Genomic DNA, 27,837 nt, shown 5'->3' with positions numbered 1-27,837 from the left:
GAATTAGGATTAGTTTACCAAATTAGTTGGGTGCATACTTAACGCAGTGTCTCACTGATTGCAATAAGTTTTGTAGCAGCTTTTACGATGCACGTTCCATACTTTACCATGAAACGTGGGTCCCACAGGCCGTAATTTTCCAACTATCCACTTGACCTGTAACCTTAGCAAACTTCACATCAAATTAATTCATTTCAAATTTCTTCTTGGATAAATCAAACATTTTCAAAAACACTCAAACACTCTTTCAGCTGCTTAGCTTTACACACACAAACAATGGAGAGAGCAACACCTGTACGGAAACCCCACACCAATACCGCCGATCTGCTCTCCTGGTCCGAAGTTCCGCCGGCAAACAACTCCTCCGCTTCCTCCGTTGCCTCCGGCAATGCCTCTCGCTCCAGCGCGCGTTCTCATCAGGTAAAACATTGCCATTTCACATTTGTGTTATTTCCTCATATGATTCGTTAGTGATTTATTTATTTATTTATTTGTTATTATTAATTACTTTTTGTTTTTTTAGCCGTCTGACGGAATCAGTAAGACGCTGTTTGGAGGTCAAATCACTGATGAGGAAGCTGAGAGCTTGAACAAACGGTAAGTATATACGCGATCTGAGGATAAAGTGATTTCAATGTGTTTTTCTTATTGTCATTTTTATTTTGCATTTTTATGTTTTAAAAAAAATTAAATATGTAGTGAGTTTTCTTATATGCTTTTTCGTGATGCTTGTGATTTCGATTTCAAAAAGTTTAGATCTTTACTTGAAATGTCCAAATTTTCTCTTTTCTTTCCAAAGCTTCGATGATTTCTTAGATCTGGTAATACATTTTCTTTTTTGCCTTTTCCACTTTTTAATGTTCCTGTCATGGTCTGTTGCCCTTCCTTGTTGGGCTGCTCGGGGTTCTGGTTTACAAATTACACGTGTGATAAAGTGGCCAAATGAGCTTGTTCCGTGTCTTCTTGTTTTTAGTTCCAGTGATAAAGTGGCCTCCACTTCCAACCAAGAGGTTGTGAGTTCTAGTCACCCCTAGAGCAAGGTGGTGAGTTCTTTGAGCGAGGGAGCCGAGGGTCTATCGGAAACAGCCTCTCTACCCGAAGTTAGGGGTAAGGTCTGCGTACACACTACTATCCCCAGACCCCACTAGTGAGATTATACTGGGTTATTGTTGTTGTTTTTCTTTCTCTAGTGAAATACAGAAGAAGAAGAAGATGAAGGAGAGAAGAAAGGGAATCAATATTTGAAAATCTGAAAAAGTGGGGTGCATGGGCTATGTTGCTCGGACTCTCCGAAAATGTTGCCGGGTGCGTGTCGGATCCTCCAAAAATAGTGTGATTTTGGAAGATCCGACACGGGTGCGGCATCATTTTGGAGAGTCCGTGCAACATAGTGCATGGGGGTTCTTTTTGAAATTTCAGATGTTTTAATAATTTCCCTCAAAATTTTAGTAATTCTGGTTTTTACATATCAGGAGTTAGGGAGAGCTCACAGAGTCCGCTATTCAGTACTTCACTTCGGCGAAAACTTTGCTTGATATCATAACTCTACTATTATGTAAATTCTGTTGACAAAGCAGGTCCCATGATTTTTGAGTTGCTTGTTTCTGAGAGGATCAGCATCTCTCGACATTTCAAACTGCTGCTCTATTGATGTTCATTAAATAGGTAGGATATCCGTAGTTAGGGGGTGTTCATAAAAACCCGAAAAACCGAACCAATCCGACCAAAAAAGTTTCTATCCATAGTTAGGGGGTGTTCATAAAAACCCGAAAAACCGAACCAAACCAAAAACCGAACCAATCCGACCAAAAAAGTTTCTATCCATAGTTAGGGGGTGTTCATAGTTAAGAGTTTCATGGCTGATCTCATGTCCTTCCTTTAGTTTCTTACTGATCATGATTTAGCATCCAGAGACCAATGGTGGGGCATTGTCGTGAAGGTAGTCCATGAGAGAAATAAGTGGTTTACAATTTTATATGATTCTCTCTCTGTATTGGGTGGAGGCCTTAGGTGGGAATCAAAGGCTTTTCTTCAAGTCTTCTTTTCTTTGATCACCTAAGTCCTTGAGTTTGGCTCAAATGAAGTCATCCCATCAACTTCTTAAAGTGATGATTATTTTCTTGTTTGGTCACATTGAAATTTGCAGCCATAAGAACCGTATTAAATCGGCTAATGCAATACATGCTTGCTTTTAGGCTGGAAACCTAATTTAGTAGATGTAAAAATGAAAAGCGCCCAAATTCAGTGAAGCTTCTCTGTCAAAGTACGCGTAAAGTTGAGAGTTTTTTCTTCTCCACCATTTGCAACTAGTGGAATCAAAATCTATACATGGAGATCTGGAATATATTTTTGGGTTATAACTAGTTTCATTGAATCAAGAGGTTCCAATGTTTGGACAATAAAAGAAGAGTCCAGAGATTAATGGTCTCTAAGTGAATGTGCTCTGGTCCTAACCCTGCTTGAAACATGCTGTCTTCAGGAAACCTTGTTCAGGGTATAAACTGAAGGAGATGAGTGGTAGCAATATTTTTTATGCTGATGGTGAAGATGATGCCTCAGAATCTGGAACTGTTAATGGTAACTTTAACAACCGGACATCTGTCCGCATTGTTCAGGTACTATTTTCTTCTTTAGGGTAAAATTGTGCTCTTGTGTGGATAGCAATTTGAGCATGCTACAAAATAATCTAGTATATGGAAATTTCGTCTAAGGTTTTGTATTTCATTGTAGCAAGCTGCAAACGGGATAAGCCAGATTTCATTCAGTACTGAAGAAAGGATCTCTCCCAAGAAACCTAGCACTCTGACTGAAGTGGCAAAGCAGAGAGAGTTGAGTGGAACACTAGAAAGTGAGTCAGATAGCAAAGTGAAAAAGCAGCTGTCAAATGCAAAGAGCAAGGAACTCAGTGGAAATGACATCTTTGGCCCTCCTGCAGAAATTCCTCCTAGATCTTTGGCTGCTGCCCGATCCATGGAGTCAAAAGAAAGCAAGGACATGGGTGAACCTGCTCCACGAGCTGTACGGACGTCTGTCAAGGTTTCTAATGTGAGTTGTGTATTAGACTTGTTTTCTTTTTTCTTTTTCCAATATCTGTCTACAGTCTTCATTCTTCACTTAACACCTCTTCTAACCCTCCGCCCTCCAGACCAAAAGAAGTACGTTTATGCAGTCCACTGAACTATCTTTTTTCTCAAATGAAGCCAAGATATTCAATATGGTAATATATGAGTAGGTGTTGGGAGAAACAAGAGGCTTGCCGGGCCTCATTTTGATTTTAACTTGAACAAAGATTGGGATCAAGTAGATATTTGGTAATTTACTGAAAAACTGGCATAAAATATGTAGAAGGATTTAAATTTAAAGCGTCAGGCAGATTGAAAGTTGAAGGAGAAAGAGTAGTAGTTCAGTGAGGTGCTTCTCAATATACCATGGAACTGGAAGAAATCTATCAAACAACTACTAATTTTTTTGTACTTCCTCTATGTCTAAAACAACTGTATTTCTTGAGAATCTTTTTTTTCTTTTCCAAAATTGGGTTTTCTCCTTATTTTGGCTTATTAGCTGTTATGAGCTCTCATGTGGCTGTGTTATTCTGTAGCCTGCTGGTGGTCAAAGCAATATCTTGTTTGGTGATGAACCTGTTGTCAACACAGTAAAGAAAATACATGACCAGAAGTTTGCAGAGTTGACCGGCAATGACATTTTCAAGGGAGATGTCCCTCCTGGATCTGCAGAAAAGCCACTGAGCAGAGCAAAGCTGAGAGAAATGAATGGCAATGATATTTTTTCTGATGGCAAAGTTGAATCCAGAGATTACTTTGGTGGCGTGCGCAAACCACCGGGTGGAGAGAGCAGCATTGCACTAATTTAGATATATGCCACCAAACTGCTTTTATGTTAACTTATAGTGTTCGTGCAACATTTCAGCTGCTGACTAGTGATGCTTTTAGTGTTTCGTGGAATTAGGACTGAGGGTTGTAGACTTTGATGTGTTAACCATGTCGTACGAACAACTTCCAAAATCTAATTCACATCAATTTGGAGGATTATTAGCCTAACGGAGTATTTTCACAGATTTTGCTCTTTATGCTTGTAATAAGCTGTTGTGTTTGTTGTAGATTTTAGTAATCTAGAAAGCACCTAGCCCATAAACTTGGTCCTAGCGGGCTTGATCAGTTAGGTTTACTTTTCCGTTTTTCCTTGAGCTGGGGTCTATCAAAAACAACCTCTTTACTTTTACAAGATAAGGGTAAGGTCTGCGTACACTCTGCCTTTCAAATCTCACTATGTGGAGATTACACTAGGTTTGTTATTGAGATTATAGTTGATTCTCTTGAAACGAAACTACAAAATGAAAAGGCTACCGAGGAATCCACTTCCCATTGGGTTTCTTGAGAAGAGCGTTGAATTCAATCATAACTAATAGTGTGATTACGTTTGTCTAGTGAGTTTCATGAAGCACAACAATTACTACAAATCTAAGATAAAGAAGGGAGTTGTGGTAGGTTGATAGTCAAGATTTGTTTGGGCAATTCCAACCACTTTTTGGGAAGCTCAATTAGTTGATTGGAAAAAATAATTGGCAGTTTGGTATGCTGACCTAGATGATAAACAATAAGATCACTGGTTGAGGAAGTCAGAATATATAGAACCAAACCATGACAAGTGAAGAAAAAAACAAAACACAACACCTGGATTATTTAAATCCATATAATGCAAACCAAACTCTGGGCATACATGCCACACATCATCAAACAAATTCAAACTTCAGACATTAGGAAATAGTTTCTTATCCAATCTTAGAACACATATTCCATTCAAGCATCTCCATGCCCAATCAAAGCCAGAAGCATCCTTTCATAGTCTCCTGAAGTGTCTCCAGCAATTGCACGGTCCAATGGAACACTGTTCCTCTTATGGTACTCTTCTTTGATACGTTCCATGTCAACTTCAGCCCGAGTAGTGACAACTCTAGTAAGGTCCCATTCGTCTGTGCCTGTACCCTTGATAGCCAATCGAAGAACTTTCTCAAAGTGTTTCTCTGGGGTTTTCAAGCATTCTATTGCTGCGCTGAGTAATTTCAGGTACTCATCATCAGAATCAGTTTCCAGATCCTGCATCCGTGCCCAATACAATAAATAGTTATATTTGATATGAGTTGCCAAATAAGAATCAATATGAAGATATTGAAGCAATGATTCAAAGTGAGCAAATAGAATTTCAAAGATGGAATAGCAAATAGATCCCATGTAAACAATGGTAAGTAATCAAATTGCAAGTCTTTCTAATGTTTGAGTTCTACCTTGTTGATTTCACTGCCATGTTGGTCAAGGTAGTGGTTGAATGTTGCATTCAGCTGTGCTTTACTCCTAGTAGAAATAATTCGGATGAGCTCCTCATCATTGTAAGCCTTGTCAGAGATCTTCTCGTGTAGTATATTTGCCTCCTTTCTTGCCAATGTCATGTTCGCCTCTTCTCCTTCGTATCTGAATGCAGTTAAAAGAGGAACCAAAAGCTGTTCGGGGATTAGTTTACAGTGAAATGAGCAGATCAAGAACGGTGATTGTAAGACTTATTTGTTGCGTGTATTCTCATTATTCATTGGAACAACGACAAACAATGTGAAGGTTAAGGTGATCATCTAACTTTTGACAATGTTATCGCAGAGACTGTGTACCATTCAACCTTTTCTTTTTTCTGGACACAGTAAACTCTATCCCCAATTTCCCCTTCCCAGAAGCCCAACGGTAATCATTTTCCACTTTGTTCCATTGGTGATCTGAATTCCCAACATTTAGGCGGGAGGTGGATGGTCGTTACCCCTAGGCTATCTATCCGTTGTCACCATTTATCATTCATCTTAACATCACAAATGTAACCAATAGGTGCAACAGCATATATGGTAGAAAGAATCATCCCTCAGAAATCATAGTAAGCAAAGAAAAGAGTTAATGAGCTTGACTTGGCAAAGGACATACTGGTCCTAAAATGAATAAATAGTTAAACTAGGTTCACTAGCACTAGAATAGCAATGAATCAATTCAGGCACTGCAGATCTTATGAAGTACCTTACGGAAATCCCCAGTTGTGTGATAAGCAACATCTTCTTCAAGTGATTTCTTGTATCGAGCATGGTAGGCCTGCCTCGCCTTAAAGAGATCATCAGAAGACCTTGTACAAGCAATTTCCAAGATAACCCAATTGCTAGAAGTCAGACGTTTGGTAGCTTCATTAACCAAGTAGGCGTCGCGCTCAGCAGGACTCAAAGTCCACAGAAGCACTGCACGCTGCAATGACATGTGAATCAAATTATATTCTAGTCAAAGCAATCTTTGCCATAGGTTAGTAACGTAAGCCAAAGCACGGCTTTAAACATTCAATACGCTTCAATGATTCATAGACGGGGTATTTCAATACAATTTTGCACAAAAACGGGAAAATTGAGCCCAACCTGAAAATCACTTGTCAGTTCAGCATCCAAGTCCTTGAGAAGATCCTCTCCATAAGCTGCAGCATAAGTTTCTCGGATTAACTTGCGTTGTGCTGCATTTCTATGTGCCAGAATCTGAATAATAAGTGCCTCATTTGTACCCCATCCTGCATAACATTTAGCAACGATCAGACATTATCAGTTCTCGTCTACTATCAAAGACAAAATTTGTCTCCTTCCCTGCAAGCCCACTAAATCAAAACAAGCATTGTCTAATGAGATTTTCCTTTTCTTGTTGTTGTTTATTTTTTTGTTTAACCATCTGGTGGTCCAGAACTTATTGGCCCGACTAATCAGCTTTTGCTCCATAGAAAGCCCACTATTGGGGGGTTTTGGTGATCTCTACCAAAGAGGACTCTATTCTCATAGCTCGAGCCTGAGACCTCTAGTTAATGATAAAGTAACCTTTACCATTCCACCAGCCCCCTTGACGGTCTAATTATCTTTTCCAAAATTACTACGACATTCAATTATAACCACAAGATGGAAATCAACTCTTTTAAACAGCCAAATAAATTATGCAAGAACCTTTTATCAACAAATTAATAAGCATTGCCGAAGCTAGATGCAACTAGACAACAGACAGCTAGACCAACCAACGTCCATATGTTGAGGAATGTTAAAAGAGAATCATAGAGAAATGTCTTATACAAAATGGCTACAGGCGAAGATAATCAATTTCTACCTTATCCTCCAATTACTGAACAGATCAAAAAAAATCTCACCGCCTTTTTGCCCATGCCCACCTTCAAACCGCGCAAATTCAAGATTTAGAGTCAGTGGGCGCACTCAATTATCCATATACGTTTTGAAAAAAAAAATTGGAATATGTATAACAATCAATTATGAAAATCCAAGAATTAATCTCCGTCAACAAGGAATAACAGGTAAGGAAAAGTAAAAGTCAACTTCATGGTTATCAAAAAATTAAATGTCAATCTCAAAGTCTAATTAGTCTTCAGTGATCAATCAAAAAAAGAGCAAATGCAAATGTAAATGAGTAAAATTTCCACGATCATGTTCTAAGATTAAAATTCCAATGCTACATACGACAATAGGGATCTGAATATATTCAAACTGGGACAAAACAATTAACAGAAAGAAAGAAAAAAACAAACCAGCAAAAGCTTTTTTGAGTTGCTCAGCATCTTCATAAGGTTCTGGAACAGATGTTGGAACTTTAAGACTCGCCATTTTTTTGTTTTCTTGTACTGTGGAGAATTGTGGATGTATTGTTGAGTTGATGATCTATGACTCAGTCCCTGTTTATGTACAAAGTCGAGAATAGTAGAAACGTCTTTTTGGTAGGTGGAAAATCGAAATTGGTAGGAAATAAAAGCGGATTCGGACAATTTTTGTAATTGCAAAAGACATTGAGATCCACGCCCCATGACCGTGTTTGATTATTTTACAACCGCTTTTGTCGGAACATGACTTTTATGACTTAGACTTTCATAATACTACTGCCAGCCAGGTAAGCAATTTTCCTCTTTGAGGAAGGTACGGCAACATTTGCTTCAAGAAAATTTGAAAAACTTATCAATCTGATCTATATGCAGCTACAGAATGAAGTTTAATTCTAAATAGTTACTATAGCTAACAATATATACAACCTTCTAACGACTAAATTAACCAACCAACTAAATACAATGTACAGCTGGCCCCAGCTAGTGTCCAGCTCAGCATTAGTGCACTATAGTGCATCTATCTAATTCCTTTACATTCCTCTCAAACTAGGCGAGATGAAGATATTCTTCCTTCCTAGCTTGGATAGAAGATAATATTGATGAGCAATAGGAAAACCCTTAGTCAAGATGTCAGCATGTTGCTCTGATGATGGCACATAGAGAGTGTCCACCAGACCTTGATGAATCTTCTCCCGAATGAAGTGATAATTAATGTCTATATGTTTAGTCCGCTTGTGGAACACGGGATTAGCAGCAATCTGTATGGAAGACTTGCTGTCACTGTGCATAGGAATAGGCAAATGTAAGGAAACTCCCAATTCTTTGTATAGACCTATGAGCCAAACGATCTCTGCCACAGTGGTTGCAAGACTCATGTATTCAGCGTCAGTTGAGCTTCTATCCTGTAACTGACTTTTTAGTGTTAGGGCAGGAGGCCCAGTCTGCATCACAAAAGGCATGAAGTGTAAGAGAGATATGAGATGACATAAGGATACCAAGGCCAGGTGCCTGTTTGACATATCTCACTACCCTGATGGTTGCTTCCATGCGAGAGGCTTTAGGAGCATGCATAAATTGGCTCAAACATTGCACAACAAAAGCAATATATGGCCTAGTGATGGTCAAATAAAGCAGTCTACCTATGAGTCTTTGGTAGCTGCTAGGGTCCTCTAGTGGTAGATCAGAAGATGAGCCAACATGGGCATCAAATTCACTACTGGTAAGCTTCTGATTCAACTCCACTGGTACACCAAGTGGTCGAGCACCTACTAGCCCCGTGTCTGAGATTAATTCCAGAGAATATTTGCGTTGATGCATCAGAATACCTTCATTACTTTTGGCAAATGCTATCCCAAAATAATACCTGAGCTCACCTAGATCCTTGATCTTGAAATTGTTTTGCAGAACAACCTTCGTGGCATTAATAAACTCAAGATCATTTTCAGTGATTAGGAGATCATCAACATAAACCAGAATCACCACTAGTTTGTTGCTTGATTTTTTGGTGAGCAAAGAATAGTCCAAATAACTTTGTGTATAGCCAGAAACAGTCAATGCCGAGATCAACTTAATATTCCATTGCCTGGATGCTTGTTTAATCCCACAAATGGACTTGTGTAATCTGCATACTTGATGTTTACCAACTTTAGAACTGAAACCTTGAAGAAGGTCCATGTATACCTCCTCATGTAAATCACCTTGCAAGAAGGTATTGTAGACGTCCATTTGGTGTAAGGTCCAACCTTCGACTGCAACTAAAGAAACAACTGCTCTAATAGTGACCATTTTGATAATATGAGAGAATATTTCTTGGTAGTCAATTCCCTCCTTTTGATTGTAGCCCTTAGCCACTAACCTTGCTTTAAATCTTTCCACTTCACTATTTGCCTTATACTTGATCTTGTAAACCCATTTATAACATATGCATACTTAATGTTTGCCAACTTTAGGACTGAAACCTTGAGAAAGGTCCATGTATACCTCCTCATGTTCCTCATGTAAATCACCTTGCAAGAAGGCATTGTAGACGTCCATTTGGTGTAAGGTCCAACCTTCAACTGCAGCTAAAGAAATAACTACTCTAATAGTGACCATTTTGATAATAGGAGAGAATATTTCTTGGTAGTCAATTCCCTCTTTTTGATTGTAGCCCTTGGCCGCTAACCTTGCTTTAAATCTTTTCACTTCACCTTGCTTTATACTTGATCTTGTAAACCCATTTATACCCTATGCCCTTCTTCCCCTTAGGTAGTGATACAACCTCCCAGATCTTGTTTTCTTCCAATGCTTGTATCTCAACTTTCATTGCCTCTATCCACTTGCTATCTTTGGCAGCCTCCTGATATGATCTGGGCTCATTAATGATGCGTTCTGGTAGGGCCTGGACAGATGATCATAACTAACCATTATTGAAATAGGATAAAAGCATGTGTTTGCCACTGTCTGTCCCTTGCCTTGAGTTACATAGTCCTTGAGCCAGATGGGAGGCTTGCTGACTCTCTCTAATTGCCTGACTGCATTGTGTATGGGCTTAATATCAACAAGTGGCCTGAGAAATGGGAGCTGAAGACTGAACATGTGTATCGTGAGCTGGTGAAAGAGAGTCAGCCATGGGCAAGACTTCCTGATGATGTGCTTGTTGTTCAATGGGATCAGTGATGAGCCTGTCTACCTCCAGCTCAGGTTCCCTCAACACATGTGATTGCTGACATGAGTGAAATAGCAAGTAGTCTGGGCTGGAAGAACAATCTGTCACGACCCAAAATTCACTATAGGTCGTGATGGCGCCCAACGTCGCCGCTAGGCAAGCCAACGGTGAACTACCAACTTAATTATTTATTTTATTATTTTTAAAATCATAAATCTTATTTAGATAGAGATGTTAGTGCATTAAAATAAATCATAGTTACGCACATTTTAATTAAAATAATAAGTAAAAGCGTATCAATGTAGAACAATCCATAAACAAATTCTAGAACACCCCAAAAACCCGGTGTCATAAGTACTAGAGCATCTACTAGAAGGTACAATAACAATACAACATATGTCTGGAATACATGTTAGACAGAAAAATATAAATAAATTATGATGGAGACTCTGTATGTTGCGGGTCGTAACACAGGATGTATCGCACCGTAAAGTCCCCGCAATAGATGTGCCTTTGCGCCCAGAAGACCACCAAAAATATATACCTACACAATAAGTGTAGAAGTATAGCGTGAGTACATAAATCAACGCGTGCCCAGTAAGTATCTAGCCTAACCCCGGAGAAGTAGTGACGAAGGGTCGACATCGATACTTATTAGTGGTCCGATAAATTAAGTGCAGTAAAAAGTAAACAAGTATGAGGAATGGTAAATAAACAGTGTAAACAAATATAAGTACGTGGTACGATCCTCATCTGAACAGTAAACACAAGCTCTCAACTATCGTTTACCTCCTCAACCAGTGTGTGTGTGTGTGTGTGTGTGTGTATATATATATATATATATACACCGTTAGCTAGACCGTTAGTTCTCCGACAACGGTGCCAAAATTTGATCACGCCCAACTATGCCTTATAAAAAGGACTAAGCGGTCGCTGCAAAAATAATCCAATTCAAGAGTCCGGAGTCGAATCCCACAGAGAACTAAGGTTTAGCTACAAATATTCACTATCACCAAGAAGACAAGCTTGAACAATTCCTAAGTTATAAATATTAAGATTCTTATATCTAACTAATTAACTAATAAACTAAAGCAGTAAATTAACAACTAAAGATACTAAGGGTTGGAGACTAAATTCAGGAGGTCTAGAGTTATGATTTTCCCAATTGTCGGAATCCTTACCGCTATGTTTCCTACAATTTTGCCTATGTATTATCTATTGATCATGAGCACTTTAAGTGCTGTAATTCTCTCTCGAGCAACTACAATAATTTACTAGGCATATTCTCTCGAACTACGCTAGTTGGCTTTATCAAACTGCTCACTATGACCACGCCAAGGCTTTGTTATTTCTAAACCTACCTTTAAACCCATTGTATTGATTTCTCACATACGTTAGGAGTGACATTGTTCAACAACCACCTAAATATGTATCCTTTCTCAAGAAACACATAATATATAGGCACAGTCAATCGATGACCATTCAATCAACTGAAATAAGCACGTAGTTGACAAATAGATAAATTCAAAGGTTAAATTATATTAAAACATAACAAGAATTCATCCTCCAAGAGGTTCCATCAAAACTCTAGATAATTAATTAGTTACTCATAATAGTATGTAATACTACAATACTAAAAGTCATAACCAACAACGAAAAGTAGGAAGAAGAAGGGGAAAAACTCGTGGTTAAATCTTCCTCCTTGATCCTAGCGTATTCTTGCCTCCTTGGGTGTTGTCTTACCCTAAAGTGGTGTCTTCCTCCTCAAAATACTATTTTTCATATATATATATATATATATATATATATATATATATATATATATATATATATATATATATATCAAGTAGGGTCGTGCCTAAATAATTATACCTTCTACTACGCGAAAAAGGACACTTTTTCCGGACAGGACGTGCACGGCCGCACACTTTTCACACTTTCTGCCCCATATGCGCGGTCAGTGCATGGCCGTGCACTTGCCGTGCAAGTTTCACCCTGTTCTATTAGGAATGTGAAAAAACGTAAAACATGAAAGTTGTATCCCTTTGAATTAGCGTTCCAACCATATATTGTGGAGCCCAAATGGAGTTTTGGTCTAAATGTTATGTACATTTTACTAGATAGTGCGCAATATGCCTGCTCGATTCTTCGTTCGTTCTAAACTGTTATCCGTTGATCTCCGAACATGATCCCGGCTTAATTCCTTGGGCTTTTACTCAGACTTCAAAGCTCCAAATTACTTTAATTCATTCCATAACATCTACATAGCTCAAAATCACTCCTACAAGGCATAAAACACCCAATTAGTGCAAAATACTAGCGATTAAAGCTCAAACTCAACTAAAGTGCAGTAAATTAGAGTGTATTAAGCGACTAAAATACGTAATTATAGCCTATCGTCAGAACCTCATCAAAACCACGCAACCGCTAACCTCCTCATCGGAGATAGCCCACCTGTGTAGCCTCGTACTGACCTCCTCCAACGTCATTGCTATAGTTACATCCATCATGAGATCAATTAACCTCCTTGGGTCTACACTGATCCGCCAGCCGTAAAAATCCCTTTATTCATTAACAAGAATTTTTTTTCCAGATCTGGGTTTACCCATAATAACACATAATAGTAAGAATTGAGACGAAGAAGAAGGGGGATAGTGAAGCTGGAGTTCATATTTTCCGTTCAAGCAAAGTACAATTTTTTTTGCGAAAACGCCAAAATTTCGACCAAAGCTATACAGATCCGCCCAACTCGAGGTTGCCGACGTTAAGTTTTTGCCTAAATCTGGAAGTTGCGGCGGGTCAGGGGTGATCGCTGAGTGACCGGCCAATGGGAAGATAAGAGACGGGGATGAGGGATGAGAAACGAGGAGTAGGGGTCGCCGACCAACCTTCATCGGTGATGAAATCCGATGGGCGGCTGGAATCAAAGGGGATGAGGGCTGCCCTTATTCTCTCAACGAGAGAGAGATGATAGGTGTTGGGCGACTATTTCGAGAGATAAGCCATGTGGGTGGCCGAAAATCGCCAAGCGGAGAGAGCTTTCATGAGAGGCGGTTGCCCTCTTAGAAAGTGAGAGATTGAAAATGAAAATTCAGTATCTGATGGTCCCCCTTTTTGTGTATGTGTGGGTAAAATATAAATGTGGAGTGTGGGGTAGAAAGCTTAGGGATTAAGATTTAGGATAGGACAAAATAATGAGTTTTATCCAACGGGCAAAAGGGGTTTTACCCATGGAGTAAGAAAATGTCATGTCATATCGATTGGCATGTCACATCATGATGTTGACGAGACACGAAGTTTGACTAGATTTGATCGGTATTTTAAAATAAATTCTACCGGCTTTCATGTAATTATTAGACTGTGCTTTAAATTAAAAAAATAATTATTTAATTAAAAAATTATATAGTATTTATTTAACATTGTAACTACTACGATGACGTAGTAATTATTATTTATTTTTTGAAGGACAATAAATTGATATAATATTTGAAAAATAGGACAATTATCAATAAATTATTTGAAATTTAGAAAAAAATACACAAAAATTGTAGTATTTAACTGATTGTAATAGAATGATAAAAATTCCTATATTTTATAAAAATAGGGATAATTATCAATAAATTGCATTAAAGTCAAATAATATGCAAAAAACTACAATTTTATTATTTTTATTAGAAAGCCCGCAGAAGTTAATTTTAAAATACGGATGGTCAAAATTGAGTGCCACCAAAGGGTAGATGTCCTCATGAAATGTGACATCTCTACTAACAAAAATAGATCTGTTAGTTACATCATATAACTTATACCTTTTTGATTTGCAGCATATCCTAGTAAAACAAATTTTATTGCCTTAGAAAAATATTTATCCTTCTTTATGACATCTGTGGCATAACATAGAGATCATATAACTCTCATGTGCAACAAAGAAGGTGCTTTCCTATAGACAAGCTCATAAGGAGACTTGTTGTCTAATACTACAGATGGCAACCTATTAATAATATACACAGCCCCAATGATTCATTCACCCCATAATCTGATAGCTAAGTGTACCTGAATTCTTATTGCTCTAGCTGTCTCTAACATATGTCTGTGCATTCGCTCAACCATTTCATTTTGTTGTGGAGTGTAAGGTCAAGAGCTTTGATGAACAATTCCATTAGTTTTGAACAAATCACTACAATTGGAGTTGAAGAATTCCGAGCCATTGCCAGACCCGAATACCTTAATTTTCTGATCAAATTGAGTAGCCACCATCATAATAAAATCCTTCAATAAAACTACAACGTCAGATTTAAGACGCAAAAAATAAACTCAAGTCCATCTAGAGTAGTCATCAACCAATGCCAGAAAATACCTCATTCCATTATGTGTTGGCACCTTATAAGGGCTCCATACATCCATATGTAAGAGAGCAAACATACTATCTGCCTTGCTACTACTAATTGAAAATGGAACTCTTGTTTGTCTTGCTAAAGGACATACTTCACAGTGAGTAATACAAAACTTATCACTATTCTCAAAAATAGTAAATTTCCTAAGAACAGACATGGGAACATGTCCCATTCTCTTATGTCAAAGTTCTGCAGGTATACTGCTTATTGTTGCCAAAGGCTTTATATCTTCAAATTGAACTGTCTTATTTTGTGAACATAGAACATACAACCCATCTTCACCTCTACCAATCTCCTTCACCCTCCTAGTGAAGAGATCCTGAAACACACAAAAACCAGGAAAGAATGTGTAACAGTTCAAATCTGTTGTCACTTTTGATACAGACATGAGATTGAACTTAAAAGTCGGCACACACAATATATCTTTGAGGACTTCACCTCCTGTCAATGAGCAATTTCCAATTACACTTGCTGAATCAATAGTTGGAAGTTGCACCTATCTAGAATTTGCAACTACAGGATTTGTGACTGATACACCAGTGTTCAATATGGATTTATCACCAACCATGTGGTTAGTTGCCCCAGAATCCATATTCCATTTCAAGTTAGTTAATGCAGAAAATAAAGGTTTACCTGCCAAATTTACACTTGCACCAGACATGTTTGCCTTCTTTAACATGGTTAAGATTTGACTGTATTGTTCCTTAGTAAAGAATGGTGCTACTGGTGTATTCATGTGAACAACTGACTACTGACCATAATCTCCCCATGCATTCACCAAGTTGACCTTCCTTTTCCTTTTGAAATCAGCTGTGGCCTTTGTTCTTACAAACCTCACATTTCATCAGCTTGAAGCAATTTTTCCTGTTGTGTCCTTTCATGTTACAATAGTCACAATACATATTGTAATTTTTTCTATTCCTCTGTCTTACTCATGTGCCTCCTTTTGCTGTGAATAAAGTTGTTGGTTCAGTGTCATTTCCTCCCAAATTTAGCATTCCAGAAGTAGCTTTCTGACTCTCATCTTGCACTAGCATAGCATATGCTTGATTTACACTAGGAGTTGGTATCATCATAAGGATTTGATTCATTGTTTGACTATAGTAGTCATTACGTCCCATTAGTAACTGCAGTAAGATGAACCACATAATCTTTAGATTCATCATAATTACAAGAAAGAAAAGCAATAATTGAATCCATTTCGTCCCAAAAGTCTTTCATTTTTGAGTAGTAAACAAAAATATGTGAAACACCTTGTGTTAGTGTACAAATTGCCCGAAGCAAATGATAGATTCTCGTCAGGTTAACTTTGTCAAATCTCTCCTGAAGGTCATTCTAGACACAAAATGCATTTGAACTATAGAGAATTCCGCTGAGTAAATTTGCACTTACATTGCTGGTAAGCCACGAAATCACCATTGCATTACAGCGATCCCACTATTTCACCAGATCTCCTCTGTAATCTTCTCGTCGCACTGAGCCATCTATGAAACCTAGCTTGTTCTTCACTAGTAAAGCTACTTTCATGGCTCGACTCCACAACGAGTAGTTTCTCCATTCAGACCAGCTGAATTCCGATCTGAACGGCTCCAGAAGTGTCGCCGACACCAATGAATAAAGGATAATTGTGGTCAATCACCATCGAGCTACCACCAGTGACTCCGCTTAAAGTATCACTCATGTTTTCAGTAATTGTGTCCTCAATCGCCATTGGATTCGAAAAAAGGGTTTGCTTGCTACACTATCTCTAAATTCCTCGTTTTTCACTGTCAGTTCTGTGAAAAATCCCTCAATTCAGTAGCTAGTTAGCTCTGATACCATGTTAAGTTGGCTGATTCTCAGCCATGATCGAAGAGATTAAGAGCAGAAGAAGAATGAAGACAGAGCAAGGAGAAATCGATAGCTTCTAGATTGATCTGATCTACATGCAATTACAGAATGAAGCTTAATTCTAAATAGCTACTGTAGCTAACAATATATACAACTTTCTAACCGACTAAATTATCAACCAACTAACTACAATGTACAGCTGGCCTCAGCTAGTGTCCAACTCAGCATTAATGCACTGTAGTGCATCTATCTAGTTCCTTTACACAAGAAATTTAAAAAAAAAAAATTAATTCTGCAAAAGTTGAAATCTTTATTATATATTTTGTTGGAAAATAATTTCAACCTCTACTTAGATAACGAGAGTAACAGATTTTCATGGGTCATATAGACTATGGTGATATTATTGTGGAGATTCTATTTTTCTTCCCAGTTATGAAAATTCTATTGACTGGCAGAGGATTTTTGTTCAAGTAACTGCAGTTTTTTCACAATGATTGAAAAGAGCAGTTTGAACATGCATGTTACACAATCAGAAAACTAGCTAGTGAAATGACGTCTTGTCTATTTATTACTCCCTACATTGTACTAGCATGTTGCAAATGGGAAAGTCAGCTTTGACTTAAGTAGCAAAGCACAGAAACTTGACTGGCAATGACTTCAAGCCGTCAAGGGAGATGTTCCTCCTGGCTCATTGAGAAGGGCAAAGCTGAAATTTGGAATTGAGTGACATTGATATTTTTTCCTATGGCAAAGTTGAAATCTGGAGATTAGTACAACCATACTAGTAGGTAAATCATGACATCAAGCTGCTTTTATGTTAACATATAGCGTTCATGCAAAATTTCAACTGCTTTCTGTCTAGTGAAAGCTTTTCGTGTTTTATGGGTTTCAGGACCAAGGTTTGTAAATTTTCATGTATTAACCAATAAACCGGTGGCGAAGCCACATGATCATAACTGACCACCCTTCGTCGAAAACTTGCACTATATAAATAGGTAAAATATTACGTTTTAGAGGTATATAACATATACTGAACACCCTTTATCGGAAAAATTAATTACGGCAGCCTAGGAACCTAGCTAGTTCTCAAAGTCAATTGTTTCCATTTGCAGCTGACACATTCTATCTAGTTCAGAATTCCATTAGTTATATCGTTCATCATAAATAATAGAGTAACTAAAGTTGCCTATGTGAGTTAAAGCATAACCAGTCCAAACTCCAGATAAAGAAAAGAGTTGTGGTAGGTTGACACAGTCAGCATAGAGCTAATCATAAAATATCCTCTGGAGATTCATATAAGTTAGTTTGGATAGTGCAGTTAATTTATTGAAACAATAGAACAATTGGCATCTGTGTATGCTGACCTAGATGAGCAACAGTAAGTACAAAGGGAAGCGAAGTCTGAATATAAAGAATCATGACAAGTGAAAAATGTTTGAGCAATCAAATCGGCAGGCTAACAAAGAGCTTCTTTTTCAAGAACAATTGTGAAATATCGTGTACAACTTCAAAGATTTGATTGCAAAAAGATCACTATTAGTCATTAGACAATTGTTAAGTAATCAAATTTCACGATAAATATTTCCACTGTTTTTGAGCTCTAATTTGATGACTGCATTGCCAAATTGTTGCATTCAGCTGTGCTTTACTTACGAAATTATTGTAGTGTCTTTGGAAACACTACAAAAATGAAAAAAAGATATATATTCGACTCTGCTGGGGATCGAACCCAGAATCTCTGGTTTCGTAGACCAGCGCCTTATCCATTGGGCCACAGAGTCCTTTGAAAATAGGTTTCTTAATTTATTTTAAATACTATTTGATATTTTACAGAAACAAAAGCATGGTGAGAAGGTTGATGATTATCCATGTCTAACCACTGATGAGAAAGAAAAGTCCCTTCCAACGCACTCTTTTTCTACTTTCTCCCGTTTTCTCCTAATATTCCACCCACTTTCCTTTTTGTTTTTTTTTCTTTTTAAAAGAAAATAAAAAGGGTATATTCTGAAGTCTTTTTGCCTTTGAAGGTATTGAAAAATATGGGATATTAGAGCAGCATCACAAACCCAAAAAAGCATAGTGGAATTTCTTGTCATCAAAAGGAGAAATACCAAAGCTTTAATAAATAAGATTAATAATGGGTAGTGAAAACAAAGAAGAGGAAAATCAAGAGAATCTTGTTCAGGAACAGCAGCATAAGAAGAAGAGTTCATTAAGGAGTAAAGCAGCACACTTTGTATCAGATGTTGCCACTGTTATTCTCAACCCCATTTCTGATAAACCCTTAAAGCCCCGTCCACCTCCTCTACCCGTAAGTTTAATTATTTTTGGGATTCTTCAAATTCGAAATTTCATGTGATATTAATTAATGCTTTCTTTTCTGAGGTTAATAATTTTCTTTATTGGTGATAATTTTCAGCTCTTGAATACCCAATTGGAAATTGATCAGCAGTAAAGATTTAGGTTGACTATTGATTGTTGCGTAGTTGTGCTCCGCCTAATTCTTGAGCTATTTTTTTTTTTTTTTTTTTGCTAAATTGCAATTTTGGAGAAACATTCTGGTTACTGCTTACTACAGTAGTAATTTTAATTTTCACCTATTAACTATTCAATCTGAGATTTATGCTTTGGGTCTGTGTAAAAGATAATCTGGAATCTTTAGCTGAACTGGGTAATTGCTGATTTTTTTTTTTTCTAATCAGAGTTAACTCAAGTGAGTTTTCTTTTCTTATATATTCTTGTTGGAGTTTAACTAATATCCACCAACCGTCTTTACACTATCAGGTCACTTTTACCTTGGTAATCTGCCTAATTTTCAAGATTACAAATTCCATCTTTTTATGGAGGGTTATCTGGAAATATCTTTCGAATGACCTGATAGTGTAAGCATTTCTTTATACTGTCAGTATATATAAGTTGAACTCTTTTTGTTGGTTTTCAGAGGGATTCAGTTCAGTTTGCCGCTCGTTGATTTTTCCACCATAAGGTAATCGTTAGGTCATCTAGGGTTAGAGAAGTACAAGATATGACTAGGATTGCAGCATCATAAGCACTTTTTAGTATTCACTACCTGTTATTTTAGACGAATAATGCAGCGTAGATAACAGTATAAATATTGGGGCATATAATTTGGAATTCAATATGAGTTTAAATGGAGTAACATGGTATAGCCGACCTCCATCTTGTTTGTGACTCGGGCGTATTTGTTGTTGTATAACTTGGTATGCAGTAACTCACAACGAAGAGGTTTGTAATATTTCCCATGTTAATTTAAAAGAGTATGCTAATACTAATTCTTATGTTTCTTTAGGAAGATGGATCTGATTCAGAGGGAAGTAAGCATGATTCATATGCAGAGGAAGATGCCAAGGATTTAGTTGATGGTCCTGATACATCTTCTTTCACCGCATTTCTATATTCTCTGCTGTCGACCACAGGATCTGATGGTAAGTCTAACATTAGTGGCAAGCAAGACGAGTCAACACCTGAACCTATAATGAAGGAACCTAGCAGAAGAAAAAGTATACTTTCCAGAGGTAAACAGTCCCTCGGTAGAGCGTTTCACGGAGTCGCTAGACTAGGCGGCTTTAGAAATCAGGGTTCTGCAAAGGGCAGTTCTGAGATGGTGTTTGATGATGGAAGTAATTCCAAAGTTGATGATCAGATACCTTTGGAAGATATGAATCAGAAACTTCCTCCGAGCAAACTTCCGGAAACTTCTGAGCCTTCAATGCTCCTCTCTGAGAAGGCTAGAAGCACTCTTTATGCTGCATTGCCGGTGCTTGTGCAGGACAGGAAGTGGGTCTTGTTATACAGGCAGGGGATCATAAGTTGAATTAAATTTGAATTCCTTTCTCAGCAGCATCTATATGTTTATTTTCTCTTCTACTTTCCACTTTAACTTCTCGTTTCTATTTTGTCAGTACATGGAGGAATGGAATATCACTCTCAACGTTATATAGGAGAAGCCTACTCTGGCATGGCATCAGTCTGCTGGTAATTATGTTAAGAGATATTTATATGCTTATAAAGGCGTATGTACCAGGAGTAACATATTGGAAAATAGTTTTGTTTACATTTTGAACAGTTGTTGATTACGTGGGTCCTGTTATCTTTTTATGCCCTAAATTATTAGTGTTGCTGTCACAGTCCAAATTATATTTTCAAAAACCAAGTAATCCTTCCAATTTCAGGGAGGTCAGCTAGATTTATATTTTCACTGAAAAGACGAGGTGTGTCCTTGTTTCATAACAAGACCTAAGTAATGCCTCTCTTGGCTGATAAACTCATAATTTGGTAATTTATTCCTTCTGATATTTTTGGAACTCAAGATTTCTGGGTTAGGCGTTATTGTTTTGAAAAATATAAAAGATTGATCATGAGCTGGAAACGCCTCTGAAGTTCGCTGTGTGCCATTTTTGAAGTCAAAGGGCGGTAAAATTTTCACTTTAGTTTTTGATTCTAGCTGGTTGCTCTTTTTGTATGAGTCTGAGCGCTCCATCTCTTTTTGCATTATTGAAGTTAAAATCATTCCTGTGTCTGGTGTCTTTTTCTTTTCTGTCACTGTGAATTGTGGATGTAGTCATTAAGACGTCAGACTTGAGATTATTAAATCTGGTATGAGACGCTAGTTGTGTCTCTCTCATGTCGTCCATATCTTATAGGTTGTGGGGGATCGTAACGGTGCTGTATTTGGTGGCCTAGTTGATGCACCTTTAAGGGCAACAACTAAGAGAAGATATCAGGTAATTCTTAGCTGAAAACTCAAAACATGTCGCTTTGTGTTTGAGTTTCCATTTTTCTTCTTTATTTTGATTGTGGTATTTGGCAGGGTACAAATAATTCATTTGTTTTCTCAAATGTATCTGGCCAACCTGTTATATTTCGACCCACAGGTATCTCTTTTTTCCTTATATTTTTACCAGACATTTCATGTTGGAGAACAAATTTCCATTTTTGGTTTTTGTTTGCTGTCCTGTATAAATTTAATTAATACATTGGGATGGGAGTGGATTGTTCAGCATCTCATTATCTTTTGTTGTTTGTGAAATTGATGATCGAAAGGAGAATCAAAATAGTGGTCCATTTGTGGGAGAGCATGGGGTTGAAACATTTTCAATCCATTGGTTACATGATTTACTGTCATTTGTGATGATGAAAACATAAGCATACAAGCTATGAAATATTGTATTCGTGGTGTATACTAAAGATGTAACAATCTTTTTACTATTTTCCAGAAATTAGTCATATTTTTCTCTACGAAACCACGACTGTCCCAATCCTGGCATGAGTCGCATGACTGGAACGAGAGGATAGGGGATAATAATCCCGTGGAAAAATGTGGGATCATTTATCCCGCGTTGGTTGAGTTTTTTATTTCGGTACAAGTAATCCCGGGATTTTTTGTACCACAATTGTGGTATTATTTTTATACCACACTTTATGTGGGATAACAATCTCGGGATTACTGATACCCAGAGACAAACCAAAAAATGACACTCTTCTCGAGAACTCTTCTCTCTAAGTCTTTTAAGAAAGCCAAGGTTAAAATTGGAGATAAAAGTTTATCCAAGTCTATCTAGTGTAGTATGACATGATATATATTATACCCGCATATACCATTTTTAGTCCAACGATCCAAATAAGAAAAGGTGAGCCCGCACCCCGGGGGGTGTGATGTAGACAACCTACCCTAATGTAAATATTAGTGGCTGCTTCCACGGCTCGAACCCGTGACCTATAAGGTCACACAGAGACAACTTTACTGTTGGTCCAAATTATTTATTGGATATACTTTTAATGATCCAAATATCTACCAATAAAAGTATATCCAATAAATAATCCTGTCATGATTTAATTTAAACCCCGTATTATAATCTCAGTATAACTTGTTCACAAACCAAACGATCCCGAACTGTTTCTGTTTTTGACTCTTATTGTTCATTTCCTTTTGCTTTTTATGGATATGTTTCAGCCTTAGGACTGTTTAGAATTCAAATCAATTCTAATGAAACTGATACTGGTGCCTAAGTAGGTGTCAATCGCTATTTCACTGTCTGCTCCACCGAGTATTTGGCTTTGGGAGGTGGTGGTCATTTTGCTCTCTACTTAGATGGGGATCTGTAAGATTTCTTTCTCCTTTCTTTTGCTCCTGATTTCATTGCTTTATGTTTTTTAATAAGTAAAGATGAAATCTAATAAATGGTGTAACAACACTAAGATAGTGCGTTGCAAATTGTGCAAGGCCCCCATCATATCTAATATGGAACTATATCTTTAACAAAAGCCAGGTTGCACCAAAAAAGCTAGCCAAAAGATTGTGTTGGCTATGTATGTTTCAACTTATTGAATCTACTGTTGAATTATGTTTGTATGACTTTTCACCACTTCTCACTTAGTATCATAATGTCCTCCAATAAAGGGAGAAAAAAGAGGATTATCGAATGCCCCACAGCCTCTTGGGAGTTATCTTCTTTGTCCATCCAAATTTTTGTTGTCATGTCAAAATTTGAAATATTAACCTTCTCAATGAACTTAAGGTGGAAACTATCATCATCATCGTCATGAACCTCACCTTTTTGACTTAATATATTTACTATGAAATCAAATCTGATGATTCCAACTTATTTGGGATTAATTCAAGTCGACTTTTTCAGGCTAACAGGTTCAAGTGCAACATCAGAAACGTATGGAAATTCTTGTTTGGCACACACTGAAGACTTTGAAGTTAAGGAAGTTGAGGTAGACTCACAACTGTATCTCTGTGTGTGTTTGTGTTTGCATACGTGTGCGGGTTGTGGCCTGCCTTGTCTCTGTCTGTATATGTAAATGCATGTGTGTGTCAGCCTGTCACAGGGCAGTTTGTTTGCACTTAGCTATATGAAATTTAACTTTAAGAGTGCAATATACATTTATCATGTGCCATGCAGTTATGGGGCTTTGTATATGCTTCCAAGTACGAAGAGATGGTTTCCCTTTTGCGAACGGAGGCACCTGGAATTTGCCGCTGGTAAATACCGCTTTTCAGATGCTTGCCCTTCAAGTGTAAATGATCGCGTCTGTTGGATGCCTGTGCTTGAGCACCATGTGGAATGCAGGATAGTTTTTGTACATATTTTGTCACATGTTAAGCAACAATGTTACACTTGTATAGATGTGTTTCCTAACATGTACAGCGAACCAGTTTGATAAAATGCTCTTCTCTTCTTATTTGCTATGGCAAATAAGAATGAATATGAGAGCCAACTGAAAATATCCCTTAAACTGTTCTCCAGTAACTGAGGCTAATGTGCTGTGATTAGAGGCGAAGTCATGATTATGATTTGAAGTTTATAGGCTTGAGATTCTAGTTCTTTTTAAGTTATGGGTTCCAAACTAATATTTTGTACATATTCAATGAATTTCTTAAGACAAATACAGGGTTTGGATCAAAGCTACTGGTTATACCGAACCTATAATCTACACACTAGCTCTGCCCTTGTGATGCTGCAGAAGAATTTTTCTTTACGGAATTTAAGATGTAAGTTAGACTTGTTTGAGCAGGTGCTTGGTGTTGTCTATTTACATCCGAAGAGTCGGAATCTTTGACAGTATGATATTATGATATTTCGTAGTGACAAAACCAGGTCCTGGTGTTGGGTCAAATTAAACCTCTCAAGCCATATTCTCAAGTGTTGTGTATTGAGGCAACCCCCTGAAGCAATTCCTACTTGAATGTGTACTCATTAAGCTAATTAATTTGGTATCTTGAAGTCTTTTGCTACAGTTTTGGCTATGGTCGATCAACCATTGATCCTACTGATGAGTTAAATGTATTATTACAAGTGTTCATTGCAAGTACACCTAAACCAATTCAATGCGGATTCTAATGGGACGAAACTTGGCCATTTTCTGTAGCCAACTGAAATTCTTAACCATCCGAGGGAAAAACATTTGAATGGTGAACAAGAACGTTACATATTTATTTTACATGAGTTGTACAAGGTCGTTAATAATAGATAACTTCTCAAGATGCAATATAATTCTACTTATCGATTTGATGCATGGATGTGGGAATAAGTATATTTATTTATGTTCCATCATTTAAAATTGTGGGCATGGTATTTGAGAATGTGAAGGAATTCAGAGAAGCGGTAACCAAGTATTGCGGTAAAGAAGGGAATTCAGCTAGATAATCCCAATGAGCCACATATGGTGAGAGTTAAATGCAAGGTAAAGAAGGGAATTCAGCTAGATAAGGAGACTGGTTGTCCTTGGATGTTGTTTGCTAGCAAAGAAGGTAGGAGTACAAACTTTACAATCAAGACTTACAATCCAAGTCACAAATACAATAAAATCATTTATAACTATCTATGTAATTCATAATATTTGTTAAAGTATTTCAGAGACAGAATTACCTCACAACCTAGAATTAAAGATTGAAAAATTCAGGAAATAGCAAGGAAAAAGTTTGATTTATATGTTGGTAAGGATATTTGTTTGAAGGCAAAAAAACTTGTGTTGAAAGAAATAATAAGGGATCATGTTGCTTAGTTTGCTAGGTTTCTGGACTATAGGGATGTGCTACTCAAAATAAATCCTAGTAGCACATGTGTAGTGAAATTGACAGAGACAGATGATGGGCAGAAATAGTTTTTCAGTTTCTATATTTGTTTTGCAGCTATGAAGAAGGGGTTCATGGAGGGCCGTATATGTATAGGGTTAGATGGATGTTTATTGAATGGTATTTGTAAAAGTCAAATGTTGGCAGCAGTAGCAAAGGATGAGAATAACCAAATGTTCCCAATAGCTTGGGTTATTGTAGGCACTAAGAAAAAGCAAACATTGAGTTGGTTCCTCGGGTTATTACAAAGTGACCTAAACCTAAGAGATGGCAGGGAACTCACCATGATAAGTGATATGAAAAAGGTATATATTTCAGCTTTGTTTTTACTTTTTTGCTTTTAACACTAACTCTTTTTATTTTTCTATTTTTAACACATGCTTCTCTACTCTTAATTATGTACTTGATTTCTTATTTGTTATGCAAGGTCTATGTTCAGTTTTTGAAGAGATTTTACCTGAATGTGATTACAAAATGTGTGTTAAACACATTCTAGCAAATAGAGTAATAAAATAGAGAGAATTGGAAGAAGAAAATGATTCTGGAGTATTGTTAGATCAACCTTTGAGTCTGAAATAAAAAGAAGGTTAGATGATTTTGATAAATTGGGTCATAATATTTGTGAAGACTTAGTTAAATAAAACAAAAAAAAATGGTGCAAAGCCTTCTTCCAAACATTCTCCAAGTGTGATAGTGTTGATAATAACATGTGTGTGTAACGACCCGACAAGTCGTTTTGAGTGTTGTAGCCTCGTTCTCCCATTTACTGATTATTATGTGCTCAATTTTTGTTATGTGACTTGCCGGGGTAATTGGTTTGGTTCCGGAGATATTTCGGAATGAATTGGGACACTTAGTCCTAAGGTTGGAAGCCTAAGTTGAAAGAGTTGACCAGATATTGACTTATGTGTAAATGGCTCCGGAATGGAGTTTTGACGGTTCCGATAGCCCCGTAGGGAGATTTCGGACTTAAGAGTATGTCCGCATATTGATTTGGAGGTCCGTAGATGATTTTGGCTTGAATTGGCTAAAGTTAAAAAAATGGAAGTTGGAGAGTTGAGAAGTTTGACCGAGAGTTGACTTTGTAGTTGTCGGCTCAAATTTTGGTTTCAGAAGTTGGAATAGGTCCGTTGTGTCAATTATGACTTGTGTGCAAAATTTGAGGTCAATCGGAGTTGATTTGATAGGTTTCGGCATCGAATGTAGAAGTTAGAAGTTCATAAGTTCATTAGGCTTGAGTAGATGCGTGATTCATGGTTTTAGTGTTGTTTGATGTAATTTGACGCTTCGAGCGAGTTCATATGTTATTTTAGGACTTTTTGGTATGTTTGGTTGAGGTTTCGAGGGCCTCGGGTGTGATTCAGATCATGTTCGGTGCATTTCGGAACTATGAAGGACTGCTGATTTTGCTGGTGCTGGTTTCCTTGTACGCGATCGCGAGATGAGGATCGCGATCGCGTAGTGTTGTTGTGGCAGCTGGGATTTTTGTTTTGTGCGTTCGCGAGCGTGTGTCTGCGATCGCGTATCTTGGAGAGTGAGTGAATTGCGAACGCGTGGATTAAGTCGCGTTCGCGAAGAGGAAAGGCATAAGCTGGGGTCACACGCTTTGTTCATCGCGATCGCATAGGTATGGGAAATTTGTGAGTCACGTTCGCGTGGATTTATCCGCGTTCACGAAGAGTAAATTTTGGCAGCTGTGGATTTGTGTTTCGCGATCATGAAGCATTTCTCGCAATCGCGGAGAAGAGTCACCCAGGCAGAATATAAGTTTCAAAAATGAGGGTTTGAGTTATATTTCACAATTTGATTTTGGGAGCTCGGATTGAGCCGAGTCTTGGAGGTATTTTCAAGGGAGTGATTGGGGTAAGTAATTCTAACTCGAATTTGGTTAAATTACACGAATATATTATTATTTTCATCATTTAATTAGTGTTTTGGGTTGAAAAAATAGGGAAAAATTGTAGAAATTTCATAGGCTTTAATTTGAGGATTTGAAGGTAGAGTTGTGATCGTATTTGAGTAATTTTGTATGGTTGGACTCGTAGTTGAATGAGTGTTCGGATTTTATTAATTTTGTCAGATTTCGAGACGTGGGTCCTGGATTGACGTTTTGAGTTTGACTTTTTGACTTTTATTAAAGAACTTAGCTTTTTCATATGCAATTGATTCCTATAGCCTGAGTTGATTGTATCAAGTTGTTTTTGGTTAGATTCGTGGCGTTCAGAGGCCGATTCGCGAGGCAAGAGTTTATTGGAGTAGAGATTTGCACAGTTTGAGGTAAGTAACACTTCTAAACTTAGTTATGAGGGTATGAATCCCTGAATGTCGTGTTATGTGATCAATGTTGAGGTGACACACATGTTAGGTGACAGGCGTGTGGGTGTAAATCGTAGAAATTATGACTTAGTCGATTCCGTGGAACTGTGTAGTCATCTTATTTGAATATTATTAGTGTACTCTATGTGTTAGAAAATTTGAGTTGTGAATTATGTTAGAAATCCTGTTTAGGCTAAATGCCGGTACTAGTGGGACCCACAACGGTCGTTCTTTTGCTATTGAGTTATTTGTTTAATCTGCAGTTATGTACTCAGTCGCATTTATCATTACATATCATATCTCAGTCTGTTTTATCATTTATTGTCACATCTTGTATCATTATTTTGGGCTGATTGCCATGAGTGTTGTGAGCC

General features: G+C 37.5%; 3 protein-coding genes, 1 long non-coding RNA gene and 1 other non-coding gene across 5 annotated transcripts; 2 read left to right on the top strand and 3 right to left on the bottom strand.

Moving 5' to 3' along the window:
* Window positions 1-183: 183 nt before the first annotated feature.
* Window positions 184-4,058, top strand: LOC104090255 (uncharacterized). Its single transcript, XM_009595315.4, has 5 exons — window positions 184-420; window positions 524-597; window positions 2,480-2,615; window positions 2,731-3,045; window positions 3,599-4,058. The coding sequence occupies exons 1-5, from the start codon at window positions 277-279 to the stop codon at window positions 3,869-3,871; spliced, it is 942 nt and encodes a 313-aa protein (XP_009593610.1). The 5' UTR covers window positions 184-276; the 3' UTR covers window positions 3,872-4,058.
* A 569-nt stretch (window positions 4,059-4,627) lies between these two features.
* On the bottom strand, window positions 4,628-7,884 carry LOC104090253 (annexin D2-like). The gene is made up of 5 exons (XM_009595314.4): window positions 7,609-7,884; window positions 6,452-6,597; window positions 6,069-6,287; window positions 5,303-5,515; window positions 4,628-5,114 (listed from the first exon to the last, which is right to left on the bottom strand). Exons 1-5 carry the CDS (start codon window positions 7,682-7,684, stop codon window positions 4,818-4,820), a joined length of 951 nt encoding a protein of 316 aa, XP_009593609.1. The 5' UTR covers window positions 7,685-7,884; the 3' UTR covers window positions 4,628-4,817.
* Window positions 7,885-12,368: 4,484 nt separating this feature from the next.
* Window positions 12,369-13,429, bottom strand: LOC138891822 (uncharacterized). Its single transcript, XR_011408155.1, has 2 exons — window positions 12,731-13,429; window positions 12,369-12,605 (listed from the first exon to the last, which is right to left on the bottom strand). It is a non-coding gene; the product is annotated as an uncharacterized lncRNA (long non-coding RNA).
* Window positions 13,430-18,253: 4,824 nt separating this feature from the next.
* TRNAR-ACG (transfer RNA arginine (anticodon ACG)) lies at window positions 18,254-18,326 on the bottom strand. Its single transcript has one exon. It is a non-coding gene; the product is annotated as a tRNA-Arg (tRNA).
* Window positions 18,327-18,449: 123 nt separating this feature from the next.
* On the top strand, window positions 18,450-23,995 carry LOC104116812 (oxidation resistance protein 1). The gene is made up of 8 exons (XM_009627749.4): window positions 18,450-18,856; window positions 19,856-20,361; window positions 20,469-20,541; window positions 21,210-21,290; window positions 21,377-21,440; window positions 22,580-22,667; window positions 23,202-23,286; window positions 23,475-23,995. Exons 1-8 carry the CDS (start codon window positions 18,683-18,685, stop codon window positions 23,556-23,558), a joined length of 1,155 nt encoding a protein of 384 aa, XP_009626044.1. The 5' UTR covers window positions 18,450-18,682; the 3' UTR covers window positions 23,559-23,995.
* The last annotated feature ends 3,842 nt before the right edge of the window (window positions 23,996-27,837 follow it).

The sequence above is a fragment of the Nicotiana tomentosiformis genome, chromosome 5 (genome assembly GCF_000390325.3).
Source record: "Nicotiana tomentosiformis chromosome 5, ASM39032v3, whole genome shotgun sequence".
Taxonomy (NCBI): Eukaryota; Viridiplantae; Streptophyta; class Magnoliopsida; order Solanales; family Solanaceae; genus Nicotiana; species Nicotiana tomentosiformis.
Note: the sequence above shows the minus strand (reverse complement) of the source record. Positions and strands in the feature narration are given on the sequence as shown.

Excerpts from the sequence above, each read along its gene's own strand:
- LOC104090255 (XM_009595315.4), top strand. The coding sequence starts at position 277 with ATGGAGAGAGCAACACCTGTACGGAAACCCCACACCAATACCGCCGAT. Across the intron at positions 421-523 it reads CCAGCGCGCGTTCTCATCAG|CCGTCTGACGGAATCAGTAA; the intron begins GTAAAACATTGC and ends TTGTTTTTTTAG. Across the intron at positions 3,046-3,598 it reads CGTCTGTCAAGGTTTCTAAT|CCTGCTGGTGGTCAAAGCAA; the intron begins GTGAGTTGTGTA and ends GTTATTCTGTAG.
- LOC104090253 (XM_009595314.4), bottom strand. The coding sequence starts at position 7,684 with ATGGCGAGTCTTAAAGTTCCAACATCTGTTCCAGAACCTTATGAAGAT. Across the intron at positions 6,598-7,608 it reads ACTCAAAAAAGCTTTTGCTG|GATGGGGTACAAATGAGGCA; the intron begins GTTTGTTTTTTT and ends AATGTTATGCAG. Across the intron at positions 5,115-5,302 it reads ATGGCAGTGAAATCAACAAG|GATCTGGAAACTGATTCTGA; the intron begins GTAGAACTCAAA and ends GCACGGATGCAG.
- LOC104116812 (XM_009627749.4), top strand. The coding sequence starts at position 18,683 with ATGGGTAGTGAAAACAAAGAAGAGGAAAATCAAGAGAATCTTGTTCAG. Across the intron at positions 21,291-21,376 it reads CAACTAAGAGAAGATATCAG|GGTACAAATAATTCATTTGT; the intron begins GTAATTCTTAGC and ends GGTATTTGGCAG. Across the intron at positions 21,441-22,579 it reads TGTTATATTTCGACCCACAG|GTGTCAATCGCTATTTCACT; the intron begins GTATCTCTTTTT and ends GTGCCTAAGTAG.